The sequence below is a fragment of the Pungitius pungitius genome, chromosome 15 (genome assembly GCF_949316345.1).
Source record: "Pungitius pungitius chromosome 15, fPunPun2.1, whole genome shotgun sequence".
Lineage (NCBI taxonomy): Eukaryota > Metazoa > Chordata > Actinopteri > Perciformes > Gasterosteidae > Pungitius > Pungitius pungitius.
In genome coordinates this window covers 2,842,558-2,860,998 of record NC_084914.1, presented here as the reverse complement: position 1 = coordinate 2,860,998, position 18,441 = coordinate 2,842,558, and the positions used below count along the sequence as shown (strand labels likewise).

At 49.9% G+C, this 18,441-nt stretch overlaps 4 protein-coding genes across 4 annotated transcripts in view; 2 read left to right on the top strand and 2 right to left on the bottom strand.

The window, feature by feature from the left end:
• Positions 1–18,441, top strand: part of LOC119206994 (uncharacterized) — a gene marked incomplete at its 5' end in the record, with an annotated part of 242,444 nt that overhangs the window by 55,356 nt on the left and 168,647 nt on the right. The gene's annotated exons all lie outside the window — the stretch shown is intronic.
• Positions 2,024–4,613, top strand: LOC119206801 (uncharacterized). The gene is made up of 2 exons (XM_037457586.2): positions 2,024–2,287; positions 2,817–4,613. The coding sequence occupies exon 2, from the start codon at positions 3,004–3,006 to the stop codon at positions 3,787–3,789; it is 786 nt and encodes a 261-aa protein (XP_037313483.2). The 5' UTR covers positions 2,024–2,287; positions 2,817–3,003; the 3' UTR covers positions 3,790–4,613.
• nectin4b (nectin cell adhesion molecule 4b) lies at positions 5,640–15,337 on the bottom strand. Its single transcript, XM_037457475.2, has 12 exons — positions 15,277–15,337; positions 14,903–15,025; positions 12,934–13,134; positions 11,506–11,673; positions 9,873–10,151; positions 8,931–9,048; positions 7,379–7,530; positions 6,860–7,019; positions 6,641–6,716; positions 6,505–6,564; positions 6,082–6,267; positions 5,640–5,906 (listed from the first exon to the last, which is right to left on the bottom strand). The coding sequence occupies exons 2-12, from the start codon at positions 14,943–14,945 to the stop codon at positions 5,640–5,642; spliced, it is 1,710 nt and encodes a 569-aa protein (XP_037313372.2). The 5' UTR covers positions 14,946–15,025; positions 15,277–15,337.
• LOC119209538 (high affinity immunoglobulin epsilon receptor subunit gamma) lies at positions 15,443–17,649 on the bottom strand. The gene is made up of 4 exons (XM_037458948.2): positions 17,488–17,649; positions 17,086–17,124; positions 16,773–16,802; positions 15,443–16,633 (listed from the first exon to the last, which is right to left on the bottom strand). The coding sequence occupies exons 1-4, from the start codon at positions 17,632–17,634 to the stop codon at positions 16,568–16,570; spliced, it is 282 nt and encodes a 93-aa protein (XP_037314845.2). The 5' UTR covers positions 17,635–17,649; the 3' UTR covers positions 15,443–16,567.

Here is an 18,441-nt window from a genome sequence, read left to right as displayed (position 1 = left end):
GGGGAATCCGTTGTGTGTGTCTGCGAACGCGCGTCTTAAATAGTGAAACGGTAAATAATAATGGAAAAGTAACGGAAATGAAGAAAAAAAACATTTAAATCCGTGTATAAACTGATTTAAAAATGCAAATAAAAATGGAACAACAGACAAACGTGTTTCAAGTTTTTAACGTTCACTCAAAGATTATCTTAAATACGTTTTCGAGTTCAAATACAAGCGCAAATGTAACGTTATATCCCTTTTGAAGAGGTATATTACAGCAAGGTAATGAATAATGAGATAAAGCAGAAGTCCAAACGGTTGAGAAACAGTAGATTGAAGAAAAAAAAGATAGAGATACATTACTTTCGGGAAAATAAGTACTGAATTCAACCTTCTCAATTAAAATACTTGTCCACTGATTAAACGTTTTGGAGATTTTGTGAATGACTAAAATCCCCTTGAGAATTTATCGACTAATATATCGGTTATGAATAGAATAGATATAATTCCAGGCAGGTGCTTTGACCTTAGCTTTTATGCTCTCATGGAGATAGAGCCCCACCTGGTGGACAATGTGAGGCAGCACTGCTGTGCACATTCATCTCCAACAGCGGAATACTGCACACATATGTTAGGCCTCAGTTTGGTGACGGTGTTTTAGGGATAAAGTATGAATACATTTAGAACACGGGCAGTTTATTTGAATAGGTGTTGATTGAAGCATTGATATGGGATGGGTCATCTCTGGCACTCCTTGAGTACGTCCTGTAAGAGTAACAAACGGGATCAGACTATTAAGCATCACATAATCAACAGCAATGAACCACATGGTTTGCTGTTATCTGCTCTGCTTCAGATATACGAAGGCCCGTTTTCACCACCTATTAGAGTGCATTTGATTCAAAGCATTATCATAAAAACATACTTAAAAAATACATTTGAATGGTCTTTGTTCTGGACTCTTAGTATGGACAATTTCTGGAAAAGTCCCCCCCCCCAAAAAAAATTCCTATTCACTGAGTATTACTAATAGAAGCTCATATTTCTTTTTTTTTTAATTATATGTATAGCTGTATAACAACAGTACAAATGTGCAACTGGCTAGTGCCACCAAAAGCCCTAGATTCCATTTATGGGGGATTTAGTTTATTTTACAAATATAAATACCTTTGCACCACTAATCCAAAAAAACAGCAATTCAACAAAATAATAACACTGTAGTAATAACCAGACTTTAACGGCTTTTAACTTTTTAGACAACTATTTCTGAATGAAAACAATGCATTCTAGTTAGGGTACTTTTTTAGTTTGTTCAAGAATAGAGATTTTAGCTGGGTCTTATGAGATCACTATGCTGAAACAGAAAATGTACAGACCCTTAAAGATGTTTTTGTAGATTTAAGAAGGATAATATCATTTGTAATTTTACCTACCACTGGAAAACTCGTTAGGATCAACACAATATATGATAATCAGTTTCATCTTGTAAATTCTTTATATAACTTTGAAAAACAAAAAAAGTATATTCCTAAATTAGACCAATAACAAGCGACACAGATTAGAAAAGCATCTGTGATACTTAGTAAGAGGGAGTAAGAGTATGATCAATGTTACTTTTAAAAAATATATACATTGACCAAAGTATATTTGTAAATAAACGTATTACTGTTAATTTTGACTGTGTTTTCTCTCTGCTTACAAACAACTTTGTGCCCATCTGACGCTCGCTTGTGTTCGCGTCTTGCCGCTTCGCCCTTTTGTCCCGCATCCCTCGCCGTAGCTCTCCTCCGTCACGTGACCGCCAGGAGCTTCCTGTCACCGTTGCTTCACGCTCCCATGTTTTTCGCCCCAGCGACCGTCCCGTGATGTGAAACAACAGCGAGCGCTTCTCGTCGCACTCGGATAAGTTAGTTTCGACGTCCCGTCGCGCGGCAACAGCTATCGGCGCGGCCGACCCCGCGAGGAGGAGGAGGAGGGGGGGGGGGAGGAGGTGGTGGTGGTGGTTGGCACGAGGGGGGCGGGGCCGGCGGGGAGGGTGCGCGTGCGTGTGCGTATGTGTGACGGGAAACGGGTGTTTAAAACATGGCCAACTGCGTGGCTTTCCAGAGCAAGTTGACCTCGATCATGGAGATGCTCGCCAAGGCCGCCGTGGTGGAGATCAGCAAGCTGTGGGAGGACGGCCTCGCGCTGGTGCAGCTCGAGCTCCGGCGGCGGGAGGGCGAGATCGAAGCCCTGAGCAGGAGGCTCGCGATGATGGAGAGCGAGCGGCCCCCGGCTCCCTCGAAGCTTCCGCCCCCCGGAGACGGTAAGGGTGACCTCTGACCCTTTTTTTTGGGGAAGGGGAATAGCAGTGTGCAACAACTGCGCGACATTTACTGGTTACACCTCCTACGATGTTTCTCTTAATGCAGTTTATTAGACGTGGGCTGCAATTATTTCTCTTATCACTAGACTTTCTCAACAGTTTATCAATAATTCAGTTAATGTGGTTAAAATAGTCTAACACTTGATCAATGATTGACTCTTAATAAGAACGACAAGAGTATTTAACTTTCAGTTGTTTCAAAGTAGTTTTTAAACCAAATAACCTGGTTATGGCAGTTAAACCACTATTTGATCAGATTAACCCATGAATCTATTCATTAGAATAAGTTGCAGCCGTGCAGGTCTGTGTTGGTAAGGAGCCATTGTTTATGGTGCATGGGCCTCCTTTCACTTAAACTGGTTCAACGCCGCCTTGAAATCCTCACTTATAAAAACCACGATGGTCACATACGCACCTCACCTGGCCTCTCAATGCTCGTGTCAAACATGACCCCGCTCTGCTGTTTCAGGGCCGATTATCCACTCGGTGCAGACGTTGTTGTCCTCGTCGGATCAGAGCGCCAGAGAGGCGACGGAGGCCCCGCCCCCATCGCAGCCCGACGTGAAACGACGCGAGCCGCTCAGGTCTGACGACGAAGACCCGATATCGTCAAGCTGGAGGAGGACGAGGAGGACGATGTCCAGATCGTGGAGCGGATGGAGGAGCCGGTGGATCGCGGCGGCGTCGCCGACGGAGCGGGTCACCAGGAGATGGAACTGGACCTCCGAGCCGCCGAGGAAGAACAGGAGAGCCGCCATTGGTCGTCGGTTTCCGTGGGAGACGGCGACACAGACGACGACGACGACTCGGACTGCTTCTTTGAACCGAAGCAGCTGTCGCAAAACCTGGACTCGGAAATCCTGCTCATTCAGAACGCTTTGGACATCTTTGACAGCTCAGCAGAGACGGCGTACTCTGACAGGTTGGCGAGGGACAGCGGAGCCGGCGCCTCCAGCAAGCCGAGGGCCCCCGTGACCCCCGGCCGACCTCATCCCGGAGGAGCGTTGGACCCCCCGGAGGGAGGCGTGTCCATCCGATTCCTGGCGGAGAAACAGCCGCCAGCTAAAAACGACGCGGCGGCTTTCAACCCCGACGGCAGATTCTTCCTCCTCAACGACGGCGGCGGCGAGGTGCAGAAGACGGCGACGGCGGGGGGCGGCGGCGGCGGCGAGCCGGCGCCTGAAGGAGAAGTGGTTCATCTGCCCGTTCTGCGGCAAGAGCTTCGACCGCGTCAGCCACCTGGAGATTCACCAGCGGATCCACACGGGGGAGAAGCCGTACACGTGCGACACGTGCGGCAAGTGCTTCTCCCAGAGGAGCAACCTGCGCACGCACATGCGGACGCACAAAGAGGCGCTTTCCCAGAGCGCTGGTTTGATCCAGTAGGCGTCGGAGGCGTGAGCGAAGGCCCACAAGTGCCCGCGTGGGGTTGGACTATCTAAAGTGACATTTCTAGTTTTGATATTACCGTAATGTAGCCCACTGATTTCACTGCGCACTTCCTTTTATTTTTCTGAGACGAATCGTAACTTTTAACGTAGCTTTGAGTGTGAGGACTCACTTTGGTATTAAATCAGTTTTTTTAACTCTGCAGCCGGTCGAAGAGACGTCCGGCCTCAGCGGCGTGGCCCGAATAATGAATAATGATGAGAGAGACGACCTGAGAGAGTCTACGCAGCGACCCGCATCGTCTTGTTGAAACGAGTTCTGTCACCTGTGCGTTTCATTCAATGTAAATTGTGTGGTAAAATCCTTTAAAAAAAAAAAAAAAAGCGTTAAGTCATCACCTGCATTTCTAAAGCGCCGTGGTGGTTTTCTTCGAAGAACTCGACACGACATGCAGACGTTCATCCGTCACCCACTGATAGGGGTCTAATCGTCCATCGATTGATTTGTTATCTGCGAGGACCACGACAACAAAGCTCATCTTAGCACTTTAAGAATTAAACCGTTGCATTCTGGGAGAAGAAGCCTGAGGCGTCCATGCCTGGTGCACGCACACACACACACACACACTCACCAGCTTTGAGCGCAGCAGCCTTAAGTAATAGTTGCATCATTTTGGGAAAAAGATTGGTATGATGTTAGTTTCCAAACCACAGCCAGCAGCCACTTAGCTTAGCTTAGCTTAGCACAAGGACTGGAAACAGCTGTCCAGGTGAAGCTAGCCTCTCTGCGCCGGACATGAAAACCCTTGAACGAGCGCATTTCCCCAAATGACTCTTTAATCATTAAATACAGAGGTTTTATGGAGGTCATTGAACACACCACTCTGTCGCAGAGAGACCAGCCACCCTGTGAAAATCCAGTTTTTCCTCCTGGAATCAACAATCTTAATTATGTCAGCCATCGCCAAGCCAATGAGGGGAACCTCCCAACTAGAATAAACCAGGAGATCTGGTTCAGAAACGTGTTACTGCAGCGATGCCCTTTATCCTCAAAAGAGGCAAATAAACAAGAGCAATTACTCTGTATGCTGTGCTTTTATGAATAAACATTTCAATATTTACATGGCAGTACTTTTTGTCAATAGTTTCATAGAAAAAGACTGAATTCATATAAACAATTCACACAATGAAACACACGCAGCTGCTTTTTAGTTCTCCTGCATGTTTGGTCCATTCTGTCCTTCACTGATTGGATTTAAACCCTTTTTGTCACCTTTAACATCCACAAGTTGAAACTCTTTGGCTCCGTTTTTGTTCTTGTGCCCCTTTTGACCTGTTAATATAAAACAATACACACTAAAGTATCTCCTCGTAGCTCTTCCTTGCACATATCTTCTTATCTACAGGTGCAATAAAGCTGAAAAAATCAAATGTCGCGATACGGATTCATCTCGCCCGGGCAGTTTGAGCGTAGAAGTTGTGTCACTGAACGTTTCGTCGATGTCGGGGATCAGTTGCGTCTCTGCCTTTTGTCCTTTCGGTATAATGGAAACAACAGCGAGGCGTTCTGGGACAGGAAGCGCGACCCCTCCCTGCGAGAGAAAGACCTTTTACGCTCCCCGGAGGTTTGTGCAAGGCAGAACTCGACCGCCTGCTTCCGTGACTCTCCGTGGGCAAGGTGATCCCAAACGAAGGGGGAGGGGGGGGGGGGGGGCACCAGGCGGTCTGTGGTTCACGCCAGAGACGCCGGGCTTTATCCGCGCCGCTCGCTCCGCTGTCTGCTGTCCAATAAAAATCAAAAACCGAAGTCGTAGGGTGAGAGTGACGTGAGCGAAAACTCACGTTCCGACTGTCACCGAACGCCCCGCGTCCTGCTTCGGAAGAGGGGGGAGTGACGGGCGCCCCTAGATGATCTGTCCCCTGGGGTGCAGCAGGATGGCGTTGGAGTGAGGCCTGGGCCGGAGGACCCCCCCGCTGGAGTAGAAGTGATTGTTGAGCGCCTTGGAGAGCCGATGGGCGCCGCTGCCCCCGTCCTCGTCCTCGTCCTCGTCGGCTTCGTCCTCGTCGGCTGCGTCCACCTCCTCGTGTCCCTCGCTCGCCGGCGGGGGCTCCGCCTCCATCAGGTGGGCCAGGTGCGGCTGTGTGAGGCCGAGGCCTTGGTCCTGCCGGGCCTTCAGGGGAACCAGGGAAGAGGGCAGACCTGAGTCCCGGTGTGAACAGCATGGAGACACCGTTTACGCCTCCTTCCCTCTCATTGGTTCAAATGCTGCTTAATTCACCGCTGTTTGACACAACGTAAATGACCTCACCACCCCCCCCCCCCCCCCCGGAACCGCTGACACGTACCAGTGACATGTTGCTGTCCTTCAGGTACGACTCCACCCTCCTCCTGCGCTCCTCCTTCTCCCCGTCCATCTCCGCTCCTCTGGTGGCGTCTCCGCCCTCGTGCCAGACCACGGGGCGTCCCAGCTCGTCCACCTCCACCCCCGCCGGAGGCCCCCACCTCCCGCTCGTGGCGGAGACGGGTCGCTCCTGCGTTTTTTTGGGAGAACATTTTACAATTTTGATTTCATACGGGAAAGTTTCTCACAACCCGTTGTGGTCATTTAAAGGAATCCACTTAAACCATTGGGAAGGTTTCTCTCGCCTGAATAAAGGCAGTAAGGCCACCAACTTTTGTTTCAACACTCCCATGAATTTACCAACATGTTAAAACGGAGAAGATCTCACACAGGTTCACATTTCAGATCCTGGAATGAAATAACTCACCAGAGACAACTGGCTGTTCTTCATCCGGCTGTCTACTCGCAGGATAGCGTAGTCTTCAGGCTGCAGCATGGAGAACGTAAGATAAATGTCTGTCTGTACCTGCAGGTTGTGTGTGTGTGTGTGTGTGTGTCCGTACATGCACTCTGGGGTCCGTGCTGACGGAGTTCAGCCTCCTGAAGGAAGCTTGTCTGGAGAAACTTTGAATTTCCTCTCTGAGAAAACAAAAACGAGGCCTTTTGAGGGTTTCAGAAAATAGTGTGTAAACCAGTTTAAATAGCAGTTAGCATCGGGTCGTGAATTAAACGTTTCACCGCGTGGCCTTTTTTTTCCCCCGGGAAAACGCGGGCCGGCTTACGTCTTCTCGCTGAGCTCCATCTCGAGCTTTTTGTTCTTGTGTCGATGGTGCCGGTTGACCAGCAGCAGGACCAGGACCAGGACCAGGACCAGGGCTCCGGCCGAGGCCCCGATGACGATCAGCAGCAGGTTGTCGACGGAGCCCTCGCGCCGAGACGTCTCTGGGAGAAAGACGGGGACGAGAAGGCACCCCGGTGAGCATCCCACGGCAACGAAACCACGGCAACGAGTTCCGTGGGGCAACTCGGATCCTAGATCAGTTGATCAGTTCATGCCACACGTCCATCCACAAGGGGGCAGCAGACACAATTAAGTAAGAAGACACTATGAAGTAAGGTAAACTCCAGGGAATTACTCACTTACTTTTTGTCACATGATCAATGTGTCTGTCCCCTTCATTTCCTCCTCCTCCCCCTCCTCCACCCACGGAGCGTACAACAGCAGGAGAGTTTCTCCTCCTCCTCCTCCTCCTCCTCCTCCCCGCCACCCCGCCCCTTGTGGCCTTAAACGCCGCACTCACCTTTAACCGTCAACATGTACTCGGTCTTTCCTTCGCCCACGTCGTTCCGGACCCGGCACTCGTACACGCCGCTGTCGTTCAGGCGGAGGGCCCGTCCGAACACGAGTTTCTCCCCAACCACGGACGCCCCCTCCGGCAGCGCTGCTCCTCTCCTGTAGGGTGGGGTGGCGGGGTGGTGTGGGGGAGGGAGGGACAGACAGTGTCACCGATGATTTCGCAATGATGTGAACCCATCGATGAGCGATAACAGAAACCCGTGACTCACTGCCTGGGAAACAAAAGCCGCGCGTCCCATGTGACCCGAGCCGCATTCCTGCTCAGAACAACAATCCCGCAGTGAGACGTGTGCGGCGGCTTTCAGAGCCGGCGCCCATCGCTGCGCAAACAGAGCAAATAAATGCCGGGTCGGAAGGGGATTTAAAACGAGTTCAGCGGGTGCAGCTGAAGACGCCCCCCCGACGAGGGAGAGCCGGTTTGTCATCAGGTCCACTGAGAGGGGTCATGTTGCCTCGCGGTTCCACTATTTAACTGCTGCTGCTGCTTCGCCGCCGCCACCCCCCCCCGACAACCGGGCCAAGGCTCACATTTCTATTCTCAAAACCCAACCTAGCTTCTCTAACCGGCCTTTTTGTAATAGAGTCACAGGTGGCATCGCGCAGCAAATGGTTGGTAAAGATAAAGTGAGCGAAACCAAAAAAGATCCTAATCCGTTTCCTCGATCTTTGAGATTGAGGAGTCATAATACCAATTAAATGAGGAAACAGCATATTCTTTATTTCCGCATGAGGGAGGGGGGGGGGGGGGGGGGGGGGTCACGCTAAGCTGTCTTGCAGTCTTTATCCGAAGCTTCACATTTGCTCTGCAGACGTGACAGTGGAATTCTGTAAATGAGCTGAACTACTCTGTATTCCTTCTGGTTGTCTGTGTGTGGCAGATATTATTGGGATCTGTTGGTTGAGTTGTGAGGGGGGGGAGGGGGGGGGGGGGACGTGGGCCTTCACCGAGCGGCTTTAACCCCGGCTGTGAACAAGGCCCGTCCCACACTCTGTGATCTCATAATGAACCCCGCGGGTGGGAAACGTTAATCCGGGGGCCCCCGCTGGTATCTCCACATTGCCTCGCGGCTATGAGGTGCGTTCCAAATCGGCGCGCCCGGCGTTGGAGCCCGGCATGCTCGCCCCGTGGCTGCGATTGGCTGCCGCGGTGCCTCTAATTTAAGCGCAGACCCTGTGTTTTACCGGCTATTAAGAGTGATATTTAGAGCGCGGCACTATGATTAAAGCGCTTAGCGGCGCGTCTCGTGCTCTTCCTCGCGTCGCCTACTCCCTCCCTCGTGGGAGAACATCCATCTCCCTCACCCCCCACCCCCCACCCCCTTCAATCTGCTTCTGACTTCGAAATTGCGCAACAGGACACCGGCAGCTTTTATTCTGGGAGAGGAAGACGCCCTCCTTTAGATTCAAAGGGGTTGAGTCTCTGTGTGTGTGTGTGTGTGTGTGTGTGTGTGTGTGTGTGTGTGTGTGTGCGTGTGTGTGTGTTGTCGTCACGGTACCGCGTCCATGTGACGTTCTGAGGTTTGGGGTGCCCTCCGCTGCTGCAGACCAGCTCGGCATTCTCCAGACCCGCGAACCAGTCCCCCGTTTCGGCGGCGATGGCGGCGTCCGGGGGGTCTGAGGCAGGAAAGAGGGGAGTTTTGGCACAAGTCTTGTGAGTGTAGCTTTAATGGTTTGGAAAAAAAGGCAGATTATTTCAGCAAATTACAGCGGAATGGTGTTGCTAGGCAACAGCTGGCCTGCACATTAACATCCTGTCGGCTGCTGTCAGTCACACACACACAGCGACCGGAAACCAAGTGACGCAGTATATATTTTTACACAGCGATTCTCCCTCTTAACCATCACTTTTGACATTTGGCTAAAATGCATCCTTCATTGTGTAGTAAAATGATCATATATGACGTTTGTGGAGTGATATTACTGGTGAGTGAGTGCATCACTGGTCAAAGAGCTCAAGTCCAAGTGGAGTCAGAAGCCATTTGGTTTCTGCTCGAGTGTGAAGTGGTCGGACTCCTGAGGGGACGCCCCCCCCCCACGGAGGCCTCACATTGAGCCGGACAAAGAGCCTTTGTGCGTACACAGGGAGTTGTGTTGGAGGACATCGCATTAGTCAAACGCTTTCCCAGCAGCCTGCCAATATTCTTTAATGTTTAGTTCAGTGCCATCCGTTTATTTTCCCCCAATAGGAAGGTTGAGCAATGCGCAAACAGCTCATGTGACAGGAGGAGGAGGAGCTAAAGAGAGTTGAACCGTCCCATTTACCCTCGGATACCATCAACCACGTTGAGTATTAAGTCCTTTCCTGCTACGAGTGAAACACCGAGTCTATGCACACATACACACACACACACACACACACACACACCACATTACCAGTTTCTTTTGGCCTAAAAAACGCCGACATCATCATCGTCACCTTCCTCATCAGGCGTACTCACACTGGACCACCAGCCGGTTGGAGATCCGGCGCGGCCGCTGCAGGCCGGGGTGCCACACCAGGCAGTCCAGCTTCATGCCGTTCATGCCTCGCAGGGGGTGCAGGGAGAAGTAGCTGGACACGGACCCGCCCTCCTTGGAGCGGTTCTGGGACCGGCCCGGCAGGTCGGTGTCCCAGGAGAGGCGCGGCGTCGGGCGGCCCACCGCCCGGCAGGACGCCGCCACGCGGAAGGACTGGCCCTCCACCAGGAGCACGGGGTCCAGGGAGGAGATGGGTAGAACTGAGAGGAAGAGGAGGAGGAAGAGGAGCTTATTGCTACTTCACTGTGTTTTCACGTCTATCTGCTGAAAAGTCAAAAGTTAAACAGACACAAATAATTATTAGTATTTATTCATAGGTTTTAAATATAAATTAAGCTTAAAATGAAAATCCATGAAATTACTCTTAAATATTCGGCTGTTCTTATTAAAAAGAACTAGATCAACAACAGAAAAACTCTCCTAAAACAAATGAATCCACCTCCTTTTCAAAAAATAATGCCTTTTCTATGTTCTGGATAATAGTTCTTGCTTCATAGACACTACTCAATTACTGCGTTAAGAGTTAATTAATACTTAGCGGTGGCTCCCGGTAAATTCGTCATTACGTGAAATTACCCAAAGCGTCTGTAATTAGATTCATTAAAACCACGACGTCACTGGGTGTTTGACAAGTCATTGTGAATGTGGGACAAGTTTGAGCAACAAGCGCTTAAAAAAAAAAAAAGGTGGAAATATTCAGATGACTTGGATCCCAATTAAGACCATTATTTACCGCTGGGATCTGACTGAGAGACAAACAAACAGAGGACAGCGGTGAAAAGACTTGACATTTAACAATGGAGACAATCCTCTGAGCTAAAAGAAGACTCCATCACAACACGCGTGAAGACAAACACGCTGTTCACACCCCGCCCTCCGGATTATTAACGAGGGAGACCTAACTGGTGGTTAGGGTTAGCGCGGATATCCATTACGGATTAACGCACAAAAGGAGACAAGGGGCCCCCACCCTTAAAAAAAAAAAAAAAAAAAAAAAACATGACATCACCGCTCCTGGAGCGATGATTGACAGGCGGCTTGTGGGAAGAAGAAGAAGAAAAAAAGGAAAAAACACTCCTGCAGATGATGACGTCGCTGCGAATGTCTCTAAACGAGAGACGCGAGGGGCCCCGCGAGTCGGGACAAGTCCCCCGCTGAGCTGTCTGTCAGTGTGTGTGTCCCCCCCCCTCCCCACACACACACACACACCGCCGGCGACACGGAGCGAAGAAGGAAACACAACGTTCCGGTCGGATGGGAGGGGGGGGGCGAGACAAATGGGGCCCGGTGGCGCTCAATGAAACGTCTCAGCGGACAGTTCGTCTTGTGGAGAGAAGACGCCGTTTTGGACACCTTGTACCTGGTGAAGCTCCGCGTCTCACTTCGGTGTTGCGTCGGTTCTCGGCATTTCTCTCGACTTGACTTTGGAAACATCCCTTTTATCCACTTTATGGTCCCATTCCAACCCCCCCCCTCCCCCTCTCCTCCTCCCCTCCTCCCCTCATACCTCCGGGGTGGGGGGGGGGGGGGGGGGGGGGGTGGCGCGCCTCTTACCCCAGACGGTGAGCGCGATGTGCCTCTCGAAGTTCCCGTTGGGGAAGGTGGAGATGTGGCAGGCGTAGCTGCCCTGGTCGGAGTCCTCGGTGCTGGGGATGAGCAGCGCCGAGTTCACCGTGGGGGTCCCGCTCTCGAAGCGCACGCGGCCGGAGTAGCGCCCGAACTCTGGCACACAAAAGCACAAAGGGACGACACGTCCGTCATCGCGAGACAACAAAGGGGGGAACAATAGGAATGCTCAAGAGGTTTTAAATAGATTGTCACGGAGTCTCCAACCCGTAACGCAGGGGTAAGATGCACCTTTAAGAATATCACACGCCAAACAATTACTTTTAGAAAGTAAGGATCTGAAAGTAAGGAGTGAAAAAAATAACATAAAATAAGTTTGAAATGACCAAATATTTGTTAGCGTTGGTGACCGAGGGGACTTCTCATATCGAAACATTACTCCAGAGACGCAATAAACCTGAAGGACATTCGGTCTGTTATCAGTTATGACAGCGTTTCCTTTGAACTCTGTCATTGAGGGAAAGGGGGGAAGATTTATTGGAATAAAGCACAACTTTAACTGCGTCCCTCAAATCATAGGAAAAATAAATCTGACTGTAATTTTCGGGCAGGCCTGGTTTGCGGTGTGCTTTGAGCTGAATATACACTCGTGTGCAGTCTGACCGCAACCAAGTGAAGAAGATAATTATAGTGCGTCACTGTTGAGAAAGATTACTTTTAAAATCCTAAAACAACAAAAAAAAAAAAACGAAAGTTAAACACTTGAACTTGGTGATAAATGAATGTATACAGATGACGATACAATTAAAAAAGTTTTGATTGCTGCCCATTTACACCCCCCCCCCCCCCCCCCCCGAGGGGATCAGTTAACCAGCAGCAGGAACTGATGATGACGATGAAGCGTGAAGGCTCCGCTCCAGCAAACATTAAGAGGCCCCAAGAGGCCGAGGAACAGAAACCCATCGGGAACTCTGCGGTTTTAAAAAGGTCTGCGAGGTTATGAGTGTGAAAGATTTAGAAACTTATTTAAATAGATTTCCTAAAAAAAATCCCCAATGACAATTCCGATCATTTAAGGGTCGTTCATTATGTTGAGTTTTTAATCGCAACTTTGGTCCTTACAAATATTTTAGAGGCTGCACTTTTTGAAACATGTTTAGTTCTTCACTACAAATAAAATCACATATTTGTACGAGCACGGCCGGTGTTCTATTTAAAGACTAATCTGAATCTTTGAGTAATGCGCCTCGTGCTGCATTACTTCCGTACCAGAACATTGCATCACCGATCGGCACGTTGTGATATCCAACATCCTGAAACCTGAAGCCTGATGGGGGGGGGGGGGGGGGGGGGTCACGTGACCAAAACACCGGAGACCCCCCCCGCTCAGCCCCGGGGGAGGAGGGGGGCTCTTACCCGTGTGGCCGGCCGTGAAGTGGGCCGTGATGATCTGGTCCTTGCTGCCGTCCGGGAGCTCCTTGTACCACGTGACCTGCACCACCTTCTGCTCCCCCTCCACCTGGTAGTGGCAGGGCAGCCGCGTCTCGCTCTCGGCGAAGGAGCGCAGGGAGGCGACGGGCTCGGGGGGCTCCAGGAAGTCCGCCTGCACGCACGCCGCTGTGTGTGGAGTGGGGGGGGGGTGTGAAGGCAACTTAAGAGAGACGCCACAGCACAGAAACAGTCCGCCTATTCGTTTCCTTAACCCTGCACCCATGATGCATTGCCTCAGGAGGCGCAGAGCACCCCCCCCCTCCAGACAGAAATACAAGCTCGCGGCTACGGGGCCTCAGCGGGTCACGGAACCTGCTCGAGCTTTTATGGGCCCCTGGTGTTTGTGAAGGAGCCACAGGGAGAGTGTGGAGCCTTTGAAGTTCTTCCATGTGCCCTTTGTTGATCTTTAAAGGTCAAATATGTGAGATGCTGGTTAATGTCATAGAAAAGAGGTCAGGTGGTCAGACTGGTGTTTTTTCCTCCTCCTTCGTTTCCTATTGTTCTCGACACCATCTGAGATCTGCCCTTTGCCTGCGAATAGCTGCGCGGCTTCAGTAGAACAGATTTCACGTTTGATAAATGCAGGCGAGGAAGGTTTTCTCTGCACTAAAATGTCCTGTATTTTCTTTTTTAAAGGGGTCTCCAGTAAGGAGCCGACGCAGCAGCGCTCGGCGGCTCGTGTCTGGTATCGCGGAGGTGTTGTACAATCCGAGCCGTCGTCGGGGCCCGACAGGTGACTAAGATTAATCACACCTGGTGAAGTCTCGGTCGAGGCGTGGGACAGAGGGAGAGGGGGGGAAAAAAAAGGGCGTGAGAGAGCTTCGACAACTCAAACAGGGCAAAAAAAAAAAAAAAACAAACAAACTGAGAACACTTGCCCTTTGGTTTCTGGGCTGAAGCCCCCTTTCGCTTTTTTTTTGGTTTGTTGTAGTTACAGATTAATGATTCACCTCTTTAACCGCACTGAAGGTTTTCCATTTTGTCCAACAAAAGAAGCCCAGAGAGAGAGAGAGAGAAAGAGAGGACAGGACACAGTTGTAAGCGAAGACGCGAAAAGGGACGAAGGGCCGAGACGCACAAAGGCCGAAGGCCAACGAGGAGCCGACACGCGACGCTGGTGGAAGTCAACAGAGAGAAAGTGCTGACAAACACGGGTTCACGTGAGTCACAAGCAGCCATGCGAGCTTTTCCTGTTTCCCCCTGAACTGCAGTGTCTTTATCACACCTTCGGCTCGAAGAACAAGAAGAAGAAAACAGGTCTGGGGGGGGGGTTGGTCCATTGGCTCTTTCAATCGGAGCAGAACGGGCCTCAAATCAAGCAGAGGCCGTGGAAGGGAAACGCCATCCAGCCTGAGCACTAATCGCCCCAAAACATGAGAGCAGGACGGCGCACGTCGAGCGGGGGAATGTGAGAAAGTAAGAATGGGAGCGAGCCGCGTTCTGCCCGCGCGGCTTCTCGCGGAGATGAACAGTTGGGGGGGGCGGGGGGCCGTGCGCGAGGAGGTCAGGGCGGGTCAAGGCTCTCTCGCACGCCACACTATCTCCTGTGTATCTCCTGAGGGAGCTGGCTTTGTGTAGCGGGGTGGAAACACGAGAGGGTCCCTCACCAAAAGATCCAAAGGATGGAAGCGCCGCACTGAAAAAAGATTCCCCTCCACGTCCTTGAGTCAGAAGACTTTGCAATTGAATGAATAGTGAGGATTTACACAGTACATGCACAGACCAATAGAAATATTATCAATATGCATATTGAGTGATCTTCTTTAAAAGTTCACAACCATCACATCACAATCACTTTCAGACAATGGGCAGCACAAATGTTCGACACTTTTGAACAAGTCATCAAGAAAACCAGCTCGAAAAAAAAAAAAAACGTAAATTAAAGCAAACTCACCAAAAAGTAAAAGCACGGCCAGCCGTTGCCCCTTCAGCTCCATCTTTAGCACCAAAATAAAAGCTTCGAGCTCCTTCCTGTCCGAGCTCTCGTCGCCGCGCGCGTCGAGTTCCGCTTCAGGACCTCAAATAAAAAATATTAAAAAAAGGGATTCCTCAAACCCGTGGTCCTCCGGCGTGGTACCGTTGAGAGTTCTGAGCCGCATGTATTTGAATTGCGGTGCAAAGTCCTCCTGCGGCCCGCAGCGTGAGCCCCCCCCCCCCGCTCCCGCCTCCCCGCGCGGGTAAGCACACGTACACGAGTGAAGCAGGTAAACACGCGTAGTCGTATCTGATGAAGAGTGTAAAGCTTGTAGCGACCACACAGACACCTACCTGTCTGCCAGGAGCAGGGAGAAGCACCTACAACACCGGTTTGAGCCTCTACACCTGTCTGCGCCCGCCCCGCCCCCCCAACCTCGCTGCACCTGGACACGCCCACTCGGGTGTGGCGTTGAGAAAATCGTTTTCCGGAAAGTCAAGAACACACAAGGAGGACAAGGACCCTTGAACGCAACGTTTATTTATTAGTATTCAGCAACCGTAACTCTACAGAAATGTTCCAGGAACAGAAGAAAGCAGAGAATATAACAGGAATATTAAACATGCAATTATGTCATTATGTACTTTGCGACATCAAACTGTGATATATTAAATGCGTTAATTAGCTCTAACTCCCCAACAACCTGAAGCCTAAAATATCTATATTCTAAAATAAAGACAGCGCAAAATTATTGTAAAATACCTGAAAGCACCACGAATCTCAAACTATCCAGGCTTTTACTCCAAAAACCTGAGTGTTGTTCTCAGACAGGAAGATGATCCAATGAGCCGCAGCTTCAACAGCAGACGACAACTTCCTTCTCCAATTCTCTTCCCAAAATATAGATTCTATTGAAGTGAAACCCTGGTCAACAAATCCGTTTGGAACATCAAATCCACCCAATAAAAATCTATTTAAAAAAAAACACAAATAAAAATATTGGGACTGATTCCATACATTTATGGTCTATTTGCAGAAATGAAACCACTGAAACTCCAGAAACACGCACAGAGTTGTCTGATAACAAAACGCAACACGTTTGTGTTGCAACAGGAGTCCGGATGGGCGAGTTTTCTGTGAGGAGCCTGAGGGAGACGACCTCTGCGTGCTGCTGTCTGCTGCCCAAAAAGGGGACGCGAAACCTGTCGAAAGAAGGTGCTCGAACGTATTTAATCCTTCTGGGATTAGTTTAACTGAGGATTGTCAGGACAAAAAAATTAAAAAATCTAAAATGCTTCCATCTTCTTGATTGGGAGAAACTGTTGATCGGACAAAGAAGACATCACAAGCTGCCTTTTTAAAGAATTTCTGGCATTTTACAAACTTTTTTGTTTTTTTACAGTAAAAATAATCATTAGTCCTTCTAAGGTTAACGAATGATGAGCTTTTCCTCTCACAGTGAAGTAAAAGATCTGAGAAAAGGGAACACGATCAGACACAGAGAGATAAGTTAAGACTTCTCTTATCTTGGCGACAGTTTGCAACATCATTCTTGCAAAAGAAAATTTTAAAAAAAAGGTCACTTATGATACACAGTATAAAGCTGTGAGGGATGTGACACGCTGCCCCCCCCCCCCCTATCCCTCAGACGGCGGGGGGTTTCTCCATCTTGATGGTCTCGTAGACATCGGTGCTTTGAGTGGTCAGACCCTGCGGGACGCAAACGTGGAACCAGTGAGACCTTTCAATCCCTCAAAGACCCCCCCTCTGCGACGCGCGCGCAGCTTTCATGATGTCATTTATCGCGTCATCGTGTGTCTAAACGCCCCCTTTTTAAAATCATTCTCACCTCGTAGATGCCTGCCTCGCCGCTCTGCTTCTGCAGGGGACAAAAGAAAGAGTTATTCGAAAGCGATTGTCTAAATCTAAATCTAGAGAGAGAGAGAGAGAGAGAGAGAGAGGCTCCTTGGGGGTCAGGGGTCGAGGATTAAGGGCCACTTTTATGTGCAGTCAGCAGGGAGTTGGATCGTCGGTGTGAACAAACCGCGGCCGTGGGCGACTGTGAGTGACGTCAGCCGGTGGTCAGGTCGAGCTCACAGGAAGCAGAACCGATGTTTTTGAGGAGCAAACACCAACAGAATAATACGTTTGAATAACTTTACCCGAGGGAGATTGGCCGCCTTCTTTTTGGACGGAACCATCTGCGAAGAGAGGAATCGTAAAAAATAAAAAAAAAGCACAAATGAACCCCGACATTCACGTAATACTTATCAGGTGCGAACGGATGAAAGACCCAACGATCTGAAGATTTCTTTTTAAACGAGCCGACGAAGTTAAAACAACGTTGTTTCACACGCTGCGACAGTAAAGGATGAAAGTAAAAGAAAAAGCGAGGCCCATCGATCACACAATAATCAACACTTTGTTTCTTCTTCTACGCAATTTCAACGAAACCGAGTCACATTAATCACAATTCTGAGGAACAGTCCTCACACTCATCATGGTGGCGCGCGTGTGTGTGTGTCTGTGTGTGTGTGTGCGCGTGTTGTTCCTGTTTGTCTCACCCTCAGCCTGCAGTACAAGACGGTCAGAACAATCCCGTAAAGGATGAGGACCCCATCCAAGATGAAACACACGTTCATGTCTCCAGCGGCCTCTGCAACACAGACCATCATCATCATCATCATCATCATCATCATCATCATCATCATCGTCGTCCTGCTCCTCTCCCTCATCGTTCCTCCTCATCCTCCTCACCTGCAGCAGGAAAGCGCCTCTCACACAACGGCGTTTAACTACGAACCGTGGTCCTCTCAGGCGGGATCGGGTCTTAGCGAGGAGGGGAGGAGGAGGGGGGGTCGCAAAGGGTCGCGAAGGGTCGGCAGCCTGCGTAGGTCTCTCGATGGATCCTCTGAAGTGAAGCTCAGTGAGTCGACAGGAAGTCCGGGGCTCTCTGTCCGTGTTGTTGGTTTTTTTTTTTTTTTTAAAGCGGTTAAAACCACACGCCTACTGAACTGCCAGCCCCCTCTTCACAGAAGTTCCTCTAAAATGAATTGTGAAACCCACCCCCCCCCCCCCCCCCCCCTCACCACCTCCCTCCCTCTCCGATTCTGTTGGTTGAAATGTTCTCTGGTGACGGAGGGAGCTTTCAACACACAATTGATGAGAAAAAGAGCGTTTTCAAACAGAAAGCGGAACGTGTGGTGCTTTAGTTTAATGGTGGAAGGAGGCAGAGCTACAGTTACTACACAGAGGCTTCTACGGGCCGCTCGGTTCCCAAAAAGTAAAAACAGTGCAGCGGGAATGACTTTAGGCACCTTTTAAAATGACGGAAAGCAAGTTATTTCAACCCCCCCCCCGGGAATGTATTCAGCATGCATCTTTATTAACCTGCTATTTGGATGTTTCTGTTTCACAAACGCAAAGGGCTTCGTTAAACCACATTTTCACTGAGAAGAAAAAAAAAAAGAAAAAAAAAGAGTCCGTCGTGTCGTGTCTCAACAAACTGTAGAGCGGTA

Excerpts from the sequence above, each read along its gene's own strand:
- LOC119209538 (XM_037458948.2), bottom strand. The coding sequence starts at position 17,634 with ATGATGATGATGATGATGATGATGATGATGATGATGATGATGGTCTGT. Across the intron at positions 16,803-17,085 it reads AGGCGGCCAATCTCCCTCGG|AAGCAGAGCGGCGAGGCAGG; the intron begins GTAAAGTTATTC and ends TGTCCCCTGCAG. Across the intron at positions 16,634-16,772 it reads GCGAGGCAGGCATCTACGAG|GGTCTGACCACTCAAAGCAC; the intron begins GTGAGAATGATT and ends TGCGTCCCGCAG.
- nectin4b (XM_037457475.2), bottom strand. The coding sequence starts at position 14,945 with ATGGAGCTGAAGGGGCAACGGCTGGCCGTGCTTTTACTTTTTG. Across the intron at positions 11,674-12,933 it reads CTTCACGGCCGGCCACACGG|AGTTCGGGCGCTACTCCGGC; the intron begins GTAAGAGCCCCC and ends TTTGTGTGCCAG. Across the intron at positions 6,565-6,640 it reads GCACGGACCCCAGAGTGCAT|CCTGAAGACTACGCTATCCT; the intron begins GTACGGACACAC and ends TCCATGCTGCAG.
- LOC119206801 (XM_037457586.2), top strand. The coding sequence starts at position 3,004 with ATGGAGGAGCCGGTGGATCGCGGCGGCGTCGCCGACGGAGCGGGTCAC.